Raw genomic sequence first — 20,048 nt, 5'->3', positions numbered from 1 at the left:
TTAAAAAAGGTAGCCCAGGTTGGTCTGAAACTTCCATTTTTTCCATCTCCCAATAGCTGAGGATTACAGGATTGCCACTACTTCCAATTTACTTGGCATTTAATGTGTGTGTGTGTGTATGTGTGTGTGTGTATTTCATTAACAATAGTTTCAAGGACACACAAAGGTGTTGCCGCTTAGCCAACGCACTCTTGTATCTTCTTTGCCTGTGTCCCTCCCCTAGCTCTCAATGTTTTGACGCAACTCTGTAAGGCGCTCTCAAGTGTCAGCACTGCTGGTGAAGTAGTCAGTCTAAAATGAAAAGTAGTCTTTTCTCTCCACATTCACTTTTCATAAAAGGAGCTGGGCTGTAGGTGGGCGAGCCCCCCCTGACCTCCGGGGGCAGCTGGTGTGCGCAGCGCGCCCCCTGGCGGCCGTTCCGAGGCGGCACGGGGCACTAGCCAGCGAGCTCAGCAGGCTCCCGTACCCTTCGCTTTTAACCTGCCATAGTCAAACAAGCTTTTCACTCACACGTTTACAGACGTAAATATCCACAAGGTAAAATTACTAGAGGCGCGTTTGAGAGCTTAAAACCGAGACTCCAATTAAAATTCCGAAAGTGTACGTGCAACTTCATAAGCCGCTTCAAAAACTTGATTTTTAACATGCCTGGAACTCAGTTGAAACTTCAAGCAATTAAAAATTCAAAGCTCAGGCTGAAGTTTTACAAGCTGAAGTTCGTAAAACCTTTCAGGCTTGTGAGTTATCCCTTCAACCACATTCGCAACCACCGACCTGGAGGAAAATGCAGTTTTGGTCTCGTCAACACACCCTCCCAACACTGTTCTGCAAAAATCCCGCCAGAGGAACCAGGGCACGCTCTTGATGCATGGAGGCAAAAATCATTTATACACTTTTTTAAAAATTACAAATATTCTGTGAGAGCCTGCCTCGTAGTAGGGTTGCAATCGATGGAGATATTCTATCAGGACCCACATTCATGGCTCCCACCCTTTCTCGAGAGTCTTTTGGGCCCGCCCCGTCCACCCCGCCCCGCCCACCCCGAATCGTCCTCCCCGTCTGCCCCGCCCACTCCGTCCCGCCCCGCCTACTCCTTCATGCCCCGCCCCGCCCCTGAACGCCGACAAGGATTTACGTCACTTTTTGGCCAGGACCGCAGATCGGCTCGCAGGATATGCGTCATCAGATGGCGACAGGCTTACGGCTGTCGTGCTCCTCATATCTGCCATGGTGAAAGCAGGAGAGTTGGTGGAGGAGCAAAAGGCGACGATGGAGGAAGAGGAAGAGCCGAATGCCGAGGCGGCGGAGGAGCTGGAGGAGCCTGAGGAAGCGGCCTCCAACAGCAGCAAGAAGAAAAAGAAGGTAGTTCCGGGTATTGTGTACTTGGGCCACGTCCCGCCGCGATTCCGGCCCCTGCATGTTCGCAACCTGCTCAGCGCCTATGGTGAGGTGGGACGCGTTTTCTTCCAGGCCGAGGGTAAGCCCTGCGTCGAAAGAAGAGGATGGCGAGGCGGGCAAGCGGGCTGGACTTATTTTCTTGGCTGTACACGTATGAGGTGTGGGGTGCCGGCTCTTAGAAGATCCTGGTTCCCTACTATCTAAGTTTGTAGGGAATGAGGACCCTTAGGTGGCAGGGGCGGGAAGGAAAAAGGAGAGGGTGAGTGGATAGCGAGAGTGCGCTAATAAGGCCTGGGAGATACCCTCGATTTTCTATTTTTTTCTCTTTTTTTAGGCCCACTTATTTACTTTGTTTTTTAAATGTGGGTACACTGTAGCTATATTCAGACACACCAGAAGAGGGCATCAGATCCCATTACAGATGGTTGTGAGCCACTATGTGGTTGCACTGAACTCCAGACCTCTGAAAGCGCAATCAGTGCTCTTAACCATGGTCCATCTCTCCAGCCTCGATTTTCAAATAGTCCCTGAAACTGTGTGATTAACCTCTTTCAGCTTCTTCTACCTCTTGACTTACACAATTTGGAAATGGAGGTGGGGACTGGTGCCATTCTTAAGTTCAAGAAGTTGTCATTTGATGGGAGGAATGTGTTAAGGGAGAAACTGCACCTTACAGACAGTCCTTTTCCATCAACAACTGTAAAGTAGCACCTAAACAAGCAGGTTTGAACTTCTGGACAAACTGAGGTGTGTCTCAGTGGGTGCTTGACCAGTGTGATGGTTTGTATATGCGTGGCCTAGGGAGTGGCCCAATAAGGAGGTGTGGCCTTGTTGGAGCAGGTGTGTCACTGTGGGTCTGGGCTTTAAGTCCGTCATCCTAGCTGCCTGGAAGTCAGTCTTCCACTAGCAGCCTTCAGATGAAGATGTAGAACTCTCAGCTCCTCCTGTACCATGTCTGCCTGGATACCTCCATGTTCCTGCCTTGAAAATACTGGGCTAAACTCAGAACCTGTAAGCCAGCCCCAATTAAATGGTGTCCTTTAGAAAGAAGACTTGCCTTGGCCATGGAGTCTGTTCACAGCAATAGAAACCCTAACTAAGATAATCAGCATGTTCATTGTGTTTGGCCCATAGACCGCTTTGTGAGACGCAAAAAGAAGGCAGCTGCAGCCGCAGGAGGAAAGAAGGGAGCTAAATACAGCAAGGACTATACGGAAGGCTGGGTGGAGTTCCGAGACAAGCGCATAGCCAAGCGAGTGGCAGCCAGTCTGCATAACACGCCCATGGGTGCCCGCAAGCGCAGTCCCTTCCGTTATGACCTGTGGAACCTCAAGGTGAGGCTTTGGGTTTCTCTGTCACACTTTCTTTCTTCCCTTCAGCTCTAGCCCAGGCACCCCATCCTTCTTGCTAGCTCTAAGCAGCTCCCAGTTTCTTCTCTGTTCTGGTCTTCCCTGTCTTAGCCTTTTCCTGTTTTCCTGCCCACAGTATTTGCATCGTTTTACTTGGTCCCACCTCAGTGAACACCTTGCCTTTGAGCGCCAGGTACGAAGACAGCGCCTGAGAGCAGAGGTTGCCCAAGCAAAGAGAGAGACTGACTTCTATCTTCGAAATGTAGAACAGGGACAGCGCTTCCTTACAGCCGATGGGGATGCTACTCGACCAAATAGCTCCTGGACGTTCACTCAGCGTCCCACGGAGCAGGAGCTGAGGGCCCGGAAAGCGGCACGGCCAGGGGGACGGGAACGGGCTCGGCTGGCTGCCGTCCAGGACCAGGCCCGATCCAACAGAGGGCTCCTTGCCAGGATCTTTGGAGCCCCACTACCTGCAGAGAGCAAGAAAGAACCACAGCCAGCAAGGGACTCCTGATGGAAGAAGAAATACCTGCCAGCCCTGCCCCCTTCTGATGTGCCTCCTGGAGAGTGTGACCATCTAGGTAGATGCTTTCTCTAGCCACAGACCAAGAGTCTGGTAAGAGGCCTTTTTGGTTGGTGTCTTTTACCTACTTTGACCAAATCCTGTAAGTGCCAGGCTGAGAACTTTACTCGTACTTATCCAGGATGAAGACCACTTCAGAAGACTGTTGTGTTTTGTTTGTCTAATTGCCCAATTCCTTCTCAGTGTGTACCTCACAGTTTCTGGCTGGAAGAGTGGACTTGCCTTCCACTAGGGTAGGGGTCTGTGGTGTTTGTTCATTGTAGTGGGGGGCTGAATTAACAGGAATTGGATTAATGGTCCAGTTTGAGGTTTATATTTGAAAATAAAAGATAATTTATTTTTATATGCTTTTTAGTTTTTCATTGAGTAAGTTTTGAAGCCACACATGCTTCTCAGTTACTTTAGCACAGGCATGTTCTCCAACAGTCACTCAGTCACTCTAGCATGTGTGATCCCAGTGCCCCTCATACCTTTTTTATTTTGAGATAGGGCCTCACTCAAGAGCTCAGGCTAGCCTTGGACTCAGAATGAGTAAGCTGCTCAAGTTAACTCTGGCCAGGTAGGCTCTGGAGGTGAAATCCTGTCTCAGCCTTCCAAGAACCTGGGATTATAGGCCTGTGTCAACAGGCCTAGCCTCTGTTAAATAAAAAAATAAAACAATCCTTTATCTTCCTTTCCTTTGTGGGGTGAATCCTTATCTGGAAAAGGCATTTATAAGCTATCACAAGGTTTGGCTTTTAAAATGTTTCAATACTCATTTTGGTACATGTCTTCTGTACAAGAACTGCATATGTAATAAGAAAGATGTTTACTAATAGATTTAGGTTAAAAAAAAAAAAAAAACTGTCATGGTTTGAATATGCTTGGCCCAGGGAGTGGTGCTATTTGGAGATGTAGCCTTGTTGGAGCAGGTGTGTCTCTGGACATGGGCTTTAAGACCTTCATCCTAGCTGCCTGGAAGTCAGTATTCTGCTAGCAACCTTCAGATGAAGATGTAGAACTCTCAGCCTGTACCATTCCTGCCTGGATGTAACCATGCTCCCACCTTGATGATAATGGACTGAACCTCTGAACCAGTAAGTCAGCTCTAATTAAATGTTGTCCTTTATAAGACTTTCCTTGGTCATGGTGTCTCTTCACAGCAGTAAAATCCTAAGACAAAGACTTAACAAGTGTATGAGCTCCTCGCAGATCCATTCTATCTTCCCCTCCAGCCACTTTTCCTATCCCCATTCTCCTTCCTCAGTCCAGCCCACACAGTGGTTCTATCACATGGACCGCCTTCCTCAGCATCTTCTGAAACTTCTCTTCCAACAGCCTGAACCCTTGGCCCCTTGTTCCCTTCCTCACAAGTGCATTTCTCCTTCCAAATGAACTCAAATAGAATGCCAGGCTGGCTTCTCCTCCTAAGGTGAGCATTGCGCTTCTGTGGGGCAGGAGCACTGTCTTATCTCTGGAGTAGCTCCTTCTGTTCTACAGTAACTGTTGATGTTTCTACACTGGTGTTGTTAAGGATGAAGATTAACTTTGACTCTGGGGTTTCAGTTTGGTAAGTAAATGTTCACTAATTCTTTGAGTTGCTGTGAGGAGAGGTATGAAAATCTTAAATAGTACACTTGATGCACTCTACTGTGAGGTCTGCTTTGACAAGCAGTTTGGAAGATATCTACTTGAAACAGTGATAAGGAGTGTCAGAAAGTTCTTGATCTAAACTGTCACAAAGGTGATGAAAGGCAGGGTTCCATCTTCTGGGTCTCTGTAAGCCTGCTCTGTCCACATGGAGCCTCTTCTACAGGAACAATGGTAAGGAAAGAGTGAGAGTTAAGGTGAAAGGCACTAATCTGTGGTTCTGTGCGACTAGAGCCCAGTAATGAAACATTGACAAAAGCAAGTGTTGGCTAGACTTTGTGCAAGCTTTTAATCTGAGTATTTGGGAGGCAAGAGGTAGGTCTCTGTGAGTTCAAGGCCAACCTGGTCTGTATAGTGAGTTCCAGGACTGCCATGGCTACATGGTGAGGAGGAAGAGAAGACGGGACAAAGTGTTTTTCAGTGTGGTAGAGAGAGTTACAGCCAAAGCTAGCTGACTCCTGCTTGTATTGCAGTTTGGAGTCCTGTGCAGTGAAGGTCATTGTGCCCATACTTGCTGAATCTCAATTGTCAATATGGGCTATGGATTAGTTTGTTTGTGTGATGGCAGTCCCTGGAGATTAGTTACGGGTTGATGCGGCTTAAATGTAAGAAAGAATGTTCTCGTTTTAAATTTTCTTGGTTATTTAGGTTTCTCCTGACTACATTTCTCTGTGTAGCCTACTGTCCTAACTGTTCTGGACCTTCCTTTGTAGTCTAGGCTGGACTTGAACTCACAGAGATCTGCCTGACTCGGCCTCTTGAGTGCTGGGATTAAAGGCATGCACCACCACTGCCTAGCCTTACTCTTTTTCTTAATTGATTTTTAAAATAATTTCTTCTTATGTGCATGGTGATTATTGTCATGTATGTCTGTGCACAGTGGGCATTACATCCCCTGATGCTGTTATGAATCATAATGAAAATATCTCAGATGCAACTCCCAAAGGAGTTGTGGCCCACAGGTTGAGAACCACTGCTCTAGCCAACGGGGTCTGAAGAGTGTAAGAAGAAAGCAAGCAAGCAAAGCAAGGATGCATTTATTTTCTCTCTGCTCTGCGCTGCTGAGTGAGTAGCTGCTTGGATTCCTGACGCGGCATCCCCCTAGTGATGGACTGCAATCTGGAACTGTTAGCTGAATAAAAAAAGGGGGAGGGGATGAGGGTTTTTACAGTCCCACAACCTCCTTAGAGCTTCTCCCTCCCACTGAGGAGCTTACAGGGAGGAGTGTTTCACCTTTGCCTGGTGGCCGCCTGGAGTATAAGGGAAGGTCCTTGGTATACAACCCAAGTGCCAAGCAGTACTCCTTCCCAGGGAGAAGTGTCTTATGGAGGCAGCCCTGGAATGTAGGGCATAGGTCCTGAGATGCAACCCACGTTGGCAGCAGCCAATCGACTTAAAAGTCAACTAAACCCACCAATGCTTGTATGCCTAGTCACCTTCGCTGTAGCCCACCTATTACTAAGTGTATAAAAACTCAAGGCTCAGGGTTGCCTCTCTGGATGTAGGCCACCCTAGTGCACTAGACTAATAAACCTCTTGCTTTTGCATGGATCTCCGATCTCTCGTCTCATTCAAGGGAGTCTCCAAGTAGCTAAGTCTCTTTAGGTCTTAGGATGCTTACAGTTGTGAACCGCCGAGTGAGTGTTAGGAGCCCAGGTCATCGGGAAGAGCGTAGATCCCAAAGACATCAGGAGTCACTGCATAACCACTGTTATTTCTGTGTCCAGGTTTGTGGGTGTGATGATAAGACCACTTTGTTTAAGCTGTTTACTGCTAAGAAATTCCTAGCTCTCTCATAATTCAGTATTCGAGCCTTATGTCCCAATTCTCTGATCTACCTGATGAAAAGTTTGAGTTAGCAATGGTTGGCTGTATGTCAAGGGTCAGTGTGGCTCATCAGGCCAAATGGAAATGAATTCAATCGGATTAAGGTATTTTCTGTTTATTTCCTTAAAGATTAAAGCCTCATTATGTAGCCTTGGCTGGCTTGGGCCTGCCTTTGTTGGCAGGATAAATTCTCAACCCTACCTTCCCCTCAAAGTGCTAACAGGCAGATTGTTCCTATCACTTTCAGACATCCTGTTTGGAAATCAGACCCGTGGAATCTTCCAATAAGCTGTTTCCAGGTTCTTCCCACTGAGGTCAGGGATTTGAATTTGTGAAATGACTCAGCAGGTAAAAGCACTTGTCACCAAATCTGATGAGCTGAGTTTGTTCTCTGGTAGAACACATGGTAGAAGGAGAGAACTGTCTCCTGCATTTACCGTGATTTCCACGATGGAGCCAGAGTACAATTTCCTGTCCTGCCTGTCGTGAGCCCCACTTCCCGCTGGCAGGAAAAGGCGTGCAACAACAGGATTCTTCTGCGAACAACCTTTATTGTACAATACTCTGAGCAGGGGACTCCCACGTGGAAGAAAAATGCACTGCTTATATATGCCTAAGAGACTTGTGTTGCTACCTGATTGGTGCATCCTCCAGTAGCTCATTAGCATGCCCCTAGAGTGGGCTGTGACTCTGTGATATATGAGCACTATGAGGGGAAAGGCTTTGTTGGCTGAATTATAGGTGGGAAGCTGGCGCCATCTATTGGCACCAACGGCTCCTAACACCTGCCTGCTAGTATATACATGTAAAAGGATTAATAACAAAAGACTGTCTACATTAGCTAAGCTGAGAAGCTGGAGGGTAGACACATGTCAGGAAGGCCAGTAGATGTCACCGATATTAAGAAGGTCACTGATAAAGTATCAATCATTGTGATCCACACATGTCAAGAAAATCTCCAGAAAGCTTTCTGAGAAGTTCATGAAAAACTCGGTTATGACTTGCACTGGATTGCTGCACACTGGGCAAGACTGGGGGAGGTGCAAAAGGAAAAAAGTAAGAAACTGCCACCATAGACAGCACCCCACTTTGCCAGGAGAGCACCCATGTGAGGATTCTTGACTTTGTTTTAAACCTTCTCTCCGAGAGTGAGCACAAACCCTGCGGCTCATCCTCCTCATTGCAACTGTTGCAATCCGAGTACAAACAGGCGACCACAGCTCATAACCAACACACAGAGGCTTTTGTGGGGAAGTGGTGCACCTGGTTAGTCAGGCATAAACACTACGCAATAGCGCCAAGTAGACCTGAGAAATGGGACCTTCCTGCCGCCAGGGGTGATATGGATGTCTGCTAGAGTGAGTTGGTAAATCCTGATATTAGTCAAATAAGGAATTTTGATTTGGGGGCCTCAGTGTTTTGTCTCAGGGATTAGTCAGTGGCCGAATAACGGAATATACCTTGGGGGCCAGCTTTAGGAATGTAACAGTTTATAACAAGGAATAGAACAGGGGCAAAGCCTGTCTGTAATGTTTGTCATGCTCTGGCCTGCTAGAGCCCCTTCAACTGAGCACGTGCAGGCCAGAAAAGGAGACTGAAATTTGGACCTATAAGCAGGTTTTCCCTCTTCTAGATGTTTTGTGGCCTTGTAGGACAGTAAAGTTCCAAGTTTGTTTTAAAAATTGGAAGACTTGAATTTTAAATTGTGTTTTTCATTGAATGTTCTTGCACGGTGTAGTTCTGTGTACTACAGTACTGTCTTAGGGTTTTACTGCTGTGAACAGACACCATGACCAAGGCAACTCTTAGAAGGACAACATTTAATTGGGGCTGGCTTACAGGTTCAGTCCATTATCATCAAGGCGGGAGCATGGCAGCGTTCAGGCAGGCATGGTGCAGGAGGATTTGAGAGTTCTATGTCTTCATCTGAAGGCTGCTAATAGAATACTGGCTTCCAGGCAGCTAGGGTGATGGTCTTATAGCCCACACCCACAGTGACACACTTATGAGTTCACACTCATGGTCTATTCAGCTTTGGCACACATTGGTACCACATATCCTGTTACAGTTATTTCTCAAGCTGTCTTAAAATCTCCAACAAGTAAACACATGTTGAAAGGAGTCAGGGTGAGCCTCCAAATACCCGTCCATCTTTGGATCTCTAAAGCAATGCCCTGGATGCTGAGTGACAGCCCGGCATTTTCTTCCCTACCCCACATACTCATTAGGAAGACTCCTAATGTAATCTCTTTTAAAAGCCCGTTGTGAAACTTCAGTGGGAAAGTCCAGATGTCACCACCTGCCTGGGGATGACTCATGACAAAATGCAGCTTACCCTGTGACCTTTCTCTCAGAGACTAATACTGCATTTTAGAACACCGTTCTGTCCCTAGACAAATCTCTGCATTAATGCTGCATGGCTTCAGAGGTTGACTGAGATGGTGTTACCCGTTCATCAAAGCAGACATATTAGACATGGAAGGAAAAGTTACCTCAATCCTCTGCTCCTGGCCACCCCCTTCCCAGCCCCCGCACCCCCCACCGCCATGCACAGTCCTCCACCTTCCCAGCCTCCCCTGCACCATGCACAGTCCTCCACCTTCCCAGCCTCCCCTGCACCATGCACAGTCCTCCACCTTCCCAGCCTCCCCTGCACCATGCACAGTCCTTTATTCCATCCTCACCCAGTTCTGTCTCATCTGCATTCAGTTTAACAAGAGGAAACAGTTGATTCCCCTGAAATGTGAACTGACCTCAGGTGTTATCCTCAAGCCTTCTGGCGGTAGAAATCTGTTTCAGGATGCTTCTGTTTCCTTCTCAATGAAATAAAGACTGGACACAAAACCAAATTCACCGTGAATGGCCTTGCTAGAACTTTCAGATACAGATTGAAAAGCTGAACCATGGCTCTACCAAACAGCGGGGAAAGCGGTTGCACTCAGGTTACACGGGTAGGGGACAGGCATTCTGGTTTTAACATTTTCCTGTTTCACTTATTTTATTTGGAGAAATATGCAAGACTGCCCCATGAGTGTATGTTCTGGCTACACAGACGAGGGTCGCGTTGAAGATGCCCCAGTTCTGTATGCCAGTAAACTGGTCTGTTTTACACAATGATTTGTGCTCCACTCTCAAACTGGTAATAGTGCCAGTGAGAACCTTTTTCTTTTTTAAATTTATTTTTGATACAGGGTTTCACTACACAGCTCTGGCTGACCTGGACTTCAGCAGGAAGACCGGGCTGGCTTCAAACTCACAGAGATTCACCTGTCTCTGCCTCTCATTGTGTGACTGCCATCCCAGTGTTGAGATGATGTGCCACCAAGACAGACCCAATTAAGATTTATTTATTTATTTATTTACTTATTTACTTACTTACTTATTTACAGATTCTCCTGCCTCAGCTAGTTATGGGAGTGCAGATCTGGGTGCTGGAATAGGGGAAGTTTATGAAGGAGGCTTTCGGTCTCCTCAATAAAATAATTTAGCGAGAGACTTGGGAGTCCAGCAAGCAAAAGTCTTCATTTTTTTGGGGGGTGCAGCAGAACTTTATTGATGGTATTCAAGAGAGTAGGGCGGGCTCCCTAGGCCCCTTCTATTATGGGGGTCTGGGATGGAAATTGTGAGGGAGATGCTCAGTGTTGGGGGCTGAGTTGGGATGGGACTCCTCAGCAACTGAGGGCCTCTCTCTTGCTCTCAGTGTCCTTGCTGGGGGGTGGGTGGTCCAGCATTTTTTACTCCTTGGAGGTCATGTAGGCCATGAGATCCACCACCCTGTTGCTGTAGCCGTATTCATTGTCATACCAGGAAATGAGCTTCACAAAGTTGTCATTGAGACAATGCCAGCCCCAGCATCAAAGGTGGAAGAGTGGGAGTTGCTGTTGAAGTTGCAGGAGACAACCTGGTCCTCAGTGTAGCTCAGGATGCCCTTTAGTGAATCCTTAGCTGCCTGCTTCACCACCTTCTTGATGTCATCATACTTGGCAGGCTTCTCCAGGCAGGATGTCAGATCCACAACAGATACACTGAGGGTAGGAACATAGAAGGCCATGCCAGTGAACTTTCCATTCAGCTCTGGGATGACCTTGCCCACAGCCTTGGCAGCACCAGTGGATGCAGGGATGGTGTTCTGGGCTGCCCCACGGCCATCACGCCACAGCTTTCCAGAAGGGCCATCTACAGTCTTCTGAGTGGCAGTGATGGCATGAACTATGGTCATGAGCCCTTCCATGATGCCAAAGTTGTCATGGATGACCTTAGCCAGGGGGGCTAAGCAGTTGGTGGTGCAGGATGCATTGCCATTGCTGACAATCTTGAGGGAGTTGTCATATTTCTCATGGTTCACACCCATCACAAACATGGGGGCATCGGCCGAAGGGACGGAGATGATGACCCTTTTGACCCCACCCTCCAAGTGGGCCCCGGCCTTCTCCATGGTGGTGAAGACGCCAGTAGACTCCACGACATACTCAGCACCAGCATCTCCCCATTTGATGTTAGTGGGATCTCGCTCCTGGAAGATGGTGATGGGCTTCCCATTGATGACAAGCTTCCCATTCTCAGCCTTGACTGTGCCATTGAATTTGCCATGGGTAGCATCATACTGGAACATGTAGACCATGTAGTTGAGGTCAGTGAAGGGGTCGTTGATGGCGACAATCTCCACTTTGCCAGATCCTGAGCAGAAGGCAGCCCTGGTAACCAGGCACCCAGTACAGCCAAATCTGTTCACACCGACCTTCACTATCTTGTCTAAGGGATGGGGCTGGAACTGCACGAGAGATGCGGCTGTCTGTAGAACAGGGAGGAGCAGAGAGCCAAAAGTGTTCATTTTAAAAGCTCAAGTGCATGCTGGGTAGCAGAAGGGCAACCTCAGGAGGGGGCCGAGGTTTCCAGCCACCCAGAACTGACAGACTTGGGTAAGGTGTCAGCCACAAAGACCAGCAGCATTTCTAAGCACTAGCCACAGAATGCCTGAAAAAAACTGTATGGTAACTACAAAATAAAAAATAAACATTTATCCAGCAGATGAAACTATCAGACATTTTAAAGGGTATGAAAACAATGAAAGCAATGATAGCATTTCCGCAGAAACAAAGCAACAACAACCCAAATCCACAAAACTAGTCATCATGCCGTCTGACTCAAAAATACATCCTGCAAAGTTATGGAACCCACGTCATATGTAGACCAGTGAAGCAGCAGACCTATGAATATATAGCCAATTCGTTCTTCAAAAGGTTGTTGAGACACAGCTGGTGTGTGTGTGTGTGTGTGTGTGTGTGTGTGTCTTTCTACGACTGACTCATACTTACAATCCTAGTATCAGGAGGTTTGCCGAAGCTTGGGCTTTATGGTGAGTTCTAGGTCAGACTGGGGTCTAGGGTCAAACAACAAAACCTAAAAGATAAAAAAGTGTGAGGGCACATCAGGGGAAGAAGACTATTCAATGCACTGTACTGGGATCACAATGTCTAAATGCAGAACAATGAAACTGGTACATCTCACACACCAGATGGGAATACCAAATGTATTAAAGACTCAAATATAAGACGTGAACACTAAACTTCCAGAAGAGAGGACAAGGGGAAAGTACCATTGTACAAGTGTGGCTGTGGTTTTGGATGCATTTTAAAAGCACAGGCTACCAAAGCAAAGACAGAAACCACAGCTTCTTACCCAGAACCAGAATCTCTGCACAGTGAAGGAAACAAACAACACAGCCCCAGGCTGTATTCAGAGTGGGAGAAAGCATGGAAAAACACGCATCACTTAGGAGTTGATGCCCAAACACACACACAGCACCATATCAAGAAAACAAATAGCCTGACATACATAATGGAAGGGAAAAAAATCAGGTTAGGCGTTTCTCAAAGAAGACAAAGAATGAACTAATTATGAAAATGTGCCTAACTCATGAGTGACCAGGAAACCCAAAAAACCCAAAGCCCAATGAGTACACCTCACTCCTGTCCTCTAGAAAGGGCTATCTATCCTCAAATATAGAAAAGAGCAGCTGTTGGAAAGGTGTGGAAAAACGGATGCTTGCACAATTTTGGTGATTTAAGTTACCACGGTCATTACAGGTGCTAGCATGACAATTCCTTTAGAAATTTGGCAATAGAAAACATGACCAGTCATGAGCTCATCTTTGCTCTGTTGTTCATGGTAATGAATCCAGGTCTTCTGAGACACTCGTGTCTTCACATTCAAGATAACCAAGATACAAAATCAAGCTACTGTCCATCAGTGGACAGATGAGAACACAGCGGACACACCTTAGCTACTCCGCCCTTTCTAAAGCGGCTCTGTCCCTTGCTCAATGGAATGAAGACGCTGAGGACATGGAGTTGAGTGAGGAAGAGCAACCCAGAGGGACAAATTCTCTGAAGATCTCGGTGTGCGATCTCCGTGCTGAGGCAGCAGTAGTAGAGTGGCTCACCAAGGGCTGCGGATGGAGTGGGACAGTCACCTTGGTGATTTTGATTTAGTTAGCCCATAATATAAGTAAGTACAACAAACGTCAACCCCAAGCCAGTCATTAGGCATGTTTTGAATGCATGTCCTGAAACTAGGAGACGCTTGTAGCAGTGGGTGTTTCCGTAGTGTAGTGGTCATCACGCTCGCCTAACACGCGAGAGGTCCCCGGTTCGAAACCGGGCGGAAACAGTCGCTTTTCTCACTTTCTCGTGTGTTTTTAGACTCTTACTTCACTTCGTACCCTTTTGAGTAGTTAGAAGACGTCAGTTTCTACCCTATGGTTTTAGCTTTGACCGGTATGGACTACTAGTCATAGCAGGCATCTGTGTGAAGACCCGTGGAGACACTTAGCATAAAAGAAAGTACAATAAAAGCTGTCTGTCACCTTGGGGGATTAGCTCAAATGGTAGAGCGCTCGCTTAGCATGCGAGAGGTAGCGGGATCGATGCCCGCATCCTCCAGTTGTTGTGTTGTCTCACTCAACAGCTCAACATCTTTTGATGCTCCCACAGCTTAAAAACCACCCTCCATAGCCTTATGCTTTCCTCTCACGCTCTAATCATAAACTTTAGGTGCGTCCTTTACCAGCTCTCGTTCCAGTTTCTCGTATCCACGTCATGCGCTCGTGTGCTCTTTTGACAAACGCTTCTGAGCGTCTCGATTTGATCCTTCACTCCACAGACACTGGGTCAAAACCTATTCTGTGCGAGCAGGTTTAGGCTTTTCCTCTAAAACCACGCCGTGCTGTATGCCCTCTTGCCCGCCTCTCTGGAGTCTTTCTTCCTTCTCGTACATCTGCTCACTCAGTTCTCCTCATGCGAGCTACCCACAGTCCTGGACTGTCAACAGCATCGCATGGACCAACCTCCGCTCGGCCTGAGTGGGATGCGGCGCCTTCCCTACAAGTCTCAGTTTTCCACGTCTAAGCTCGTTAACAACAAACACAACCCCATGAGAATCTTTCTTAGCTTGATCTCCCCAGCGTCTGCAATGTTCTCCCCGAGGTGTCTCCGGGTGGTCAGGCTCTCCCAACCTCCTGCACTCTGCGATTCCCCTGCGGTGCAGGGCTGCGTCTCAACACGGGAATTCGTACACCGCGCCTTTTCCTTCCCTGAGCTCTCCCCCCGGCCATGCCGCCTGAGGAGCTTTTTTTTTTTTTTTTTTTTTTGTTCTTTCCCTCTGGCAGGCTTTCGCCTCTTCTCCGTGATTTCATTCTTTGCGGTTCTTCACGTTAGAGTAGATTTATAGCCTCTGCATCACACTTGATACAATATCTATCCTGCTTTGTAGAATTAGAAGTAAAATGGGCCCATTTGTTGTGTTTCCGTAGTGTAGTGGTTATCACGCTCGCCTCACACGCGAGAGGTCCTCGGTTCGAAACCGGGCGGAAACATTCCTGTTTTCTTACGCTTCCCAAGTCACGGAAGAAAGTACATAAAACTCAACTGGCCCAGGACAAGGGAATGCGCTCCACGAACACCTTTGTCAGGGTGGCTGGAGCACCCTGAAGTGGACTCTCTAACCTGAATCGCTCCCCCTAGGCTATCCGGATTCCGCGCTAGCTTTCTTCTGCTCCGTTATGCAAAAAGACATCCCGAACTGTCCCACCCCCACCCCACCGCCGAAGAATGAAGCAGGTGCAAGCCTTGGCTGGTCCTTCAGTAGAAGACTCGTCCTAGTTAGTAGGACCTCACGGCTGAGGACCAAGTCCGAGGCCCTGGAACAGGGGACCAAGGGAAGCTGACCTTTAGACTACAGCCGGTGCCGGTGAGAGTGTGAATAAATGAATGAACGGGCTGGAGGTTGGGGGTAAAGGGCAGTGCAGGGGTGCAGGGGGAGCAGGGGCGGACTCCCGGTTCAGGTTCAGAGACTGAAGATTTACCTGCGCACCTCAGGTGAGGCATCTCCCAACCTATACAAGAAAACGGCAGTGTCTGGACACACTCATTTGCAGGCTCCTCTGCTCGCTGAAGTCCTGGAATACACACATCTTAGGGCAAGGGGCCTGCTGCCTCGGAGAGCTCTTCAGAAATATGGCTTAACCACCAGCTTATGGGGAGTAACCGACAGTCTTAGAAATAGCCTTCGATGTTTGGAGGTTTCCAAACAAGATGTAGTGTATTCCTGACCTTGGAGGCTTTGCTCCACGTGGTTAGATGTCTAGTCATGGCACCGGCTCTCTTATTATTGGTGGTTTCATTTTCCTTTCATACGTATATTAGGAAGTGGGTTTCCCCAAGGATGCTCAAATGGCCTATACTCTTAGTTGTCCCTCCCGCATTCCCCCCTTTATTCTTCTCGTCCATCAAACTACTAATTTCCTCTCCTTTTCCATTCAACTTTTCTCGTTGTCCCTCCATTCTACTTGCTCTTCCTTGGGAGATCCCCTTTGCCCTGTTCCTTTACTAGGCACCTAAACTGTGATTGTTCAGGCTGTAGTACACCAGTTAGCTGCCAGTTTCAGAATACAATTTCTCTTAACAGCTGGATAATATTCCATTGAATAAATGTACCACATTTTCATAGTCATTACCAGTTAATAAACATCTAGGCTGTTTCTAATTTCTAGATATTATGAACAAAGCAGCAACGAATATGACCTAGTATCTCTGTAGTCCTTTGAACACGCCCCAAAGTGGAATGGCTGGATCTTATTAGCCTGTGTGTTTGTTTGAGACAGGGTCTCTCTGCATAGCTCTGGCTATCCTGTAACTCACTATGTAGATCACTCAGACTGCCCTCAAACTTACTGAGATCATCCTGCTTCTGCCTTTCAAGGACTAAAATTAAAAGCACACACCATCACTCCCTCTGCTAGATGTGTACTTTACAAAAACCTATCCATGTCACATAATCTTGCTGTTTCGCCAAATGACAGTTTCCTCTGCTGTGCAGAGGTTTTTTAGCTTTATGGGGTTATGTTTAATCTTACCACCTGTGCTGTCAGTGTCCTGTCCAGAAATTCCTTTCTACACCCTTTGTCCATCTGGAGTTGAGTTTTGTGTCGGCTGATAGATGTAGGTCTATTTTTATTCTTGAATATGCAGCTTTCGAGTTTGATCAGCACCATTTGTTGAAGAGGCTGTCTTTTCTCCATTTTGTGTTTTTGGCTTTTTTGTCAACAGTTGTCCATAGGTACGTGAATTTATGTGCAAGTCTGCAGTTCGAGTCCATTGACAAACATGTCTAGACAGCATGCTGTGTTTATTACTTTGGCTCCATCATGTTGCGGTAAATATTAAAAAGTTGGTGATCTTTTATCCCACGCTACTGCCAGCACCTGAGAGGCCACATAGCACTGCGATGATCTCTAACTTAGTGGCTCCAGGCCACCTCTAAGAACTCAGGCGTGGTTCACTCCACCTCCCCTGTGTGTTGTTTTCACTCACTTTCCTCCACCGCCCGGTACAAACATGACTCCACATTGTTTAACTTATCAAACAGGTTTACATGTTAAATTCTCAGTCCACAAACCCTCTACCCAATAAGTTTACAACCAATGGACAGAGATATAAACTGCCCACCTAGATAAGATGAATAGACCCATAGAAACCCTTAGAAATCATCATAACAACCTTATCAAACAGTCACATCTGCCTCCATCTTGTTTCCTCTCTTCTCTCTGCCTCCTCTCCCTCTCTTCCACTCCTCTGGACTCTTTTCCTGCCTACCTCTTCACTATCCAATCATGTATCACCTTAACATCATCCTACACCATCATACAACTTGAAACTTGGAGTGGTGATACTTTCAAGATAGTTTTAGCTATTTATTCTCAGTGTTTTTATTTCCATATGAACTGATAATTGTTTTTTAATTTCTATGAAGATTTGTGTTGGAATTTGGATGGGGATTGTATTGAATCTGTAAATTGCTTTTGACAAGATGACAATATCAATCCTACCAATCCATGAGCATGAGAGGTCTTTCCATCTTCTAGGGTCTTCTTTGATTCTTTTTTCTTTGGTGTCTTAACATATTTATTTACATGTCTTTCACTTGTTTTGTTATGAGTTATTCCAGGATAAATCTTGAGGAAACTGTTAAAGGTACTGTTACCCTGATATTCTTCCATTTGTTATTTGTATGTAGAGAACTACTGGCTTTTTATATGTTAATTTTATATTCTGATATTTTGCTGAAAGAGTTTATCTTTAAAGTTTTTAGAAGCTTTTAAGTATGAAATGTCATCTACAAATAGAGATACTTTGACTTCGTCCTTTCTTATTTGCCTCCCCTTGATGTCCTTCACTTTTGTCAATATTCTTAACTTCAAATGTTGTATCGAACAGATTGGAAAAGAGTGGGTGTCCTTGTCTTGTACCTGATGTTAGTGTAAATGCTTGAGTTTCTCTCTGTTTAGGTTGATGTTGGCTGTGGAATTGCTGTAAGTTGATATTATTTTATAGCGTTATGTCCTTCGCACTCCTAATCTCTCTAGGACTTTTATTATGGAGGGGTGCTGAATGTTGTCAAAAGCCCTTCTCTACATCTAATGAGATGATATTTCTTGTCTTTCAATCTGTTTGTGGTGGATTATGTTTATTTATATATTTGAATCATTCCTGCATCCCTGGGATGAAGGCAATTTGACCATGGCAGAAAACATTTTGATATGTTCTCGGTGTCTGCCATAATGTCCCCTTTCAGCTCCTACTTCCATTAGTAAGGATCTTCTCCCTGTATTTTATTTAATTTTTCTGAAAGTTTGTCAACCGTGTTGTTTTTTTCAAAGAAGCAATTCAATGCACTGATTCTTTGAATTTTTATTTTATGTCTGTTTGCTTGTTTCTATTTCATTGATTTCAGCTCTGAGTTTGATTATTTCTTGCTCTCTTCTCTGTTGGGTGTTACTCCTTGTAGTCATTGTCTAGAGCTTTCAGAACAACATTTATGTCACCAACTTACTATTATAAGATCTCTCCTGACTTTTGATGTAGGCATTTAGTGCTATGAACTCACCTCCTAGGACCTCCTTCCTTGTGTCCAATAGGAACGGGTTGTTGTATCTTTATTTTCATTCACTTTTAAAAGGATTTAGTTTCTTTCTTGATTTCTGTCTTGACCCATTTTTCATTAAGTAGTGAGTTTTTCAGTTTTTATGAGTTTGTGTATTTTCTGCTGCTATTGATCTCCAGCTTTAATCCATGGTGCTCAGATAAGAGGTAGAATGTTATTTCAATTTTCTTACATCTTATGACTTGCTTTGTGTCCTAGTATGTGGATAATTTTGGAGCAAGTTCCATGAGATGCTGAAAAGAAAGTATATTCTTTCATGTTTAGTTGGAATGTTCTGTAGATGTCTGCTAGGTCCATTTAACGTTAAGATATTTTTGTGTTTAGTTTTCATCTGGGCAACCTGTCTACTAAGGAAAGTGGGGAATGGAAGCTGCCCACTATCACTGTAGTTATAAATATGTGATTTTAGCTGTAGTAGTATTTTTTTTAAAATGAATTTAGGTACCCTTGTGTTTAGTCCATAACTGTTTACACTTGCAATATTCTCTTGGTGGATTTTTCCTTTAAAAATATGTAGTGTCCTTTCCTGTCTCTTCTTGTCAGTTCTAACTAGAAATCTATTTTGTCTGATAATAAGATAGTTGTGCCTGCTTGTTTATTGGGACCGTTTGCTTCGAATACGTTTTTCCATCTTTTTACCATGAGATGATGTCTGTCGTTGATAAGAAGCTTTATTTCTTACATTCAGTAGCAAGATGGAATCTAATCTGCTAGTCTGATATCAATAAGCAGGGTTTGTTGATTTCTGATATTTTGTCGTTGTAGCATAAGTTTTCCTCCACTCTTTTGATTTCTCTGCTCTGGGATTATTTTTTTCCCTGTGCCTTTTTGGATGTGGCTAATCTCATCAGACTGAAGTTTTCCTTCTAATGTTTTCTGTAGAGCTGGATTGGTAGATAGAAATTATTTAAATTTGATTTTGTTGTGAAATGTTCTTTTGTTCTTGCTAGTTGCAATTGAGAGTCTTGCTGAAAATAGTCTCTCTGAGTTTGTATGTATCTGTCCAGGTCCTGCTGGCTTTCAGAGTGGCCACTGACAAGTCAGGCATTATACTGATTGACATGTCTTTATAAGACTGATCTTTCTCCCTTGCAACTTTTAATATTGTTTCTCAGTTCTATATAGTTAAAGTTTTGAATATTATGTGTTCTGGGAAGTTTCTTTTTTGGTCCTGACTATTTGGTGTTCTATACGTTTCTTCTACTTGGACAGGTACCTCCTTCTTTTGATATGGAAAATTTTTTCTATGATTTTGTTAAAAGTATTTTCTGTGTGTTTAGTCAGATTTCCTGGATGTTTTGTAACTGGATATATATATATATATATATATATATATATATATATATATATATATATATATATATATAATTATAAATATATATGTATATATTTAACATTTTCTTTGACTGAGCTATTCTTTTATTCTACCTTGTCTTCAAATTCTTTCTGGAATGTCTTGTAATCCGGTGATGAGGCTTACCTCTAAGATTTCCGTTTGACATCCTAAGTTTCTTATTTCCAGTTTTAGTTCAGTTTAGGTTTTTTTTAGTAATTTTATTTCTTTTTTTTCTTACAACTTTATTTTAAAAGGAGAGATACATGTACAGATTTTTAAAAGCATTTTGGCATAAAACTATATGAATATACTTTTGTCAGTACTGAATTCTTTTAGAGGTTTGATAGTATGCATTGAAATCTTACTAGTTACCATAAGTATAAAGTACATGTAGAACAGAACGTAACATGGAAACAGAGTTTTC

General features: G+C 45.0%; 2 protein-coding genes across 2 annotated transcripts; one reads left to right on the top strand and one right to left on the bottom strand.

Annotated features, from left to right (window-relative positions):
• Positions 1-1,227: 1,227 nt before the first annotated feature.
• ABT1 (activator of basal transcription 1) lies at positions 1,228-3,915 on the top strand (the record flags this gene model as incomplete). Its single annotated transcript, XM_080918253.1, has 3 exons — positions 1,228-1,477; positions 2,533-2,732; positions 2,884-3,915. The coding sequence occupies 3 exons, from the start codon at positions 1,228-1,230 to the stop codon at positions 3,262-3,264; spliced, it is 831 nt and encodes a 276-aa protein (XP_080774379.1). The 3' UTR covers positions 3,265-3,915.
• Positions 3,916-10,606: 6,691 nt separating this feature from the next.
• Positions 10,607-11,410, bottom strand: LOC308422124 (glyceraldehyde-3-phosphate dehydrogenase-like; the record flags this gene model as incomplete). Its single annotated transcript, XM_080918566.1, has 1 exon — positions 10,607-11,410. One exon carries the CDS (start codon positions 11,408-11,410, stop codon positions 10,607-10,609), a length of 804 nt encoding a protein of 267 aa, XP_080774692.1.
• Between the last annotated feature and the right edge of the window lie 8,638 nt (positions 11,411-20,048).

This window comes from Micromys minutus (assembly GCF_963924665.1).
Source record: "Micromys minutus genome assembly, chromosome: 6".
NCBI lineage: Eukaryota > Metazoa > Chordata > Mammalia > Rodentia > Muridae > Micromys > Micromys minutus.
Note: the sequence above shows the minus strand (reverse complement) of the source record. Positions and strands in the feature narration are given on the sequence as shown.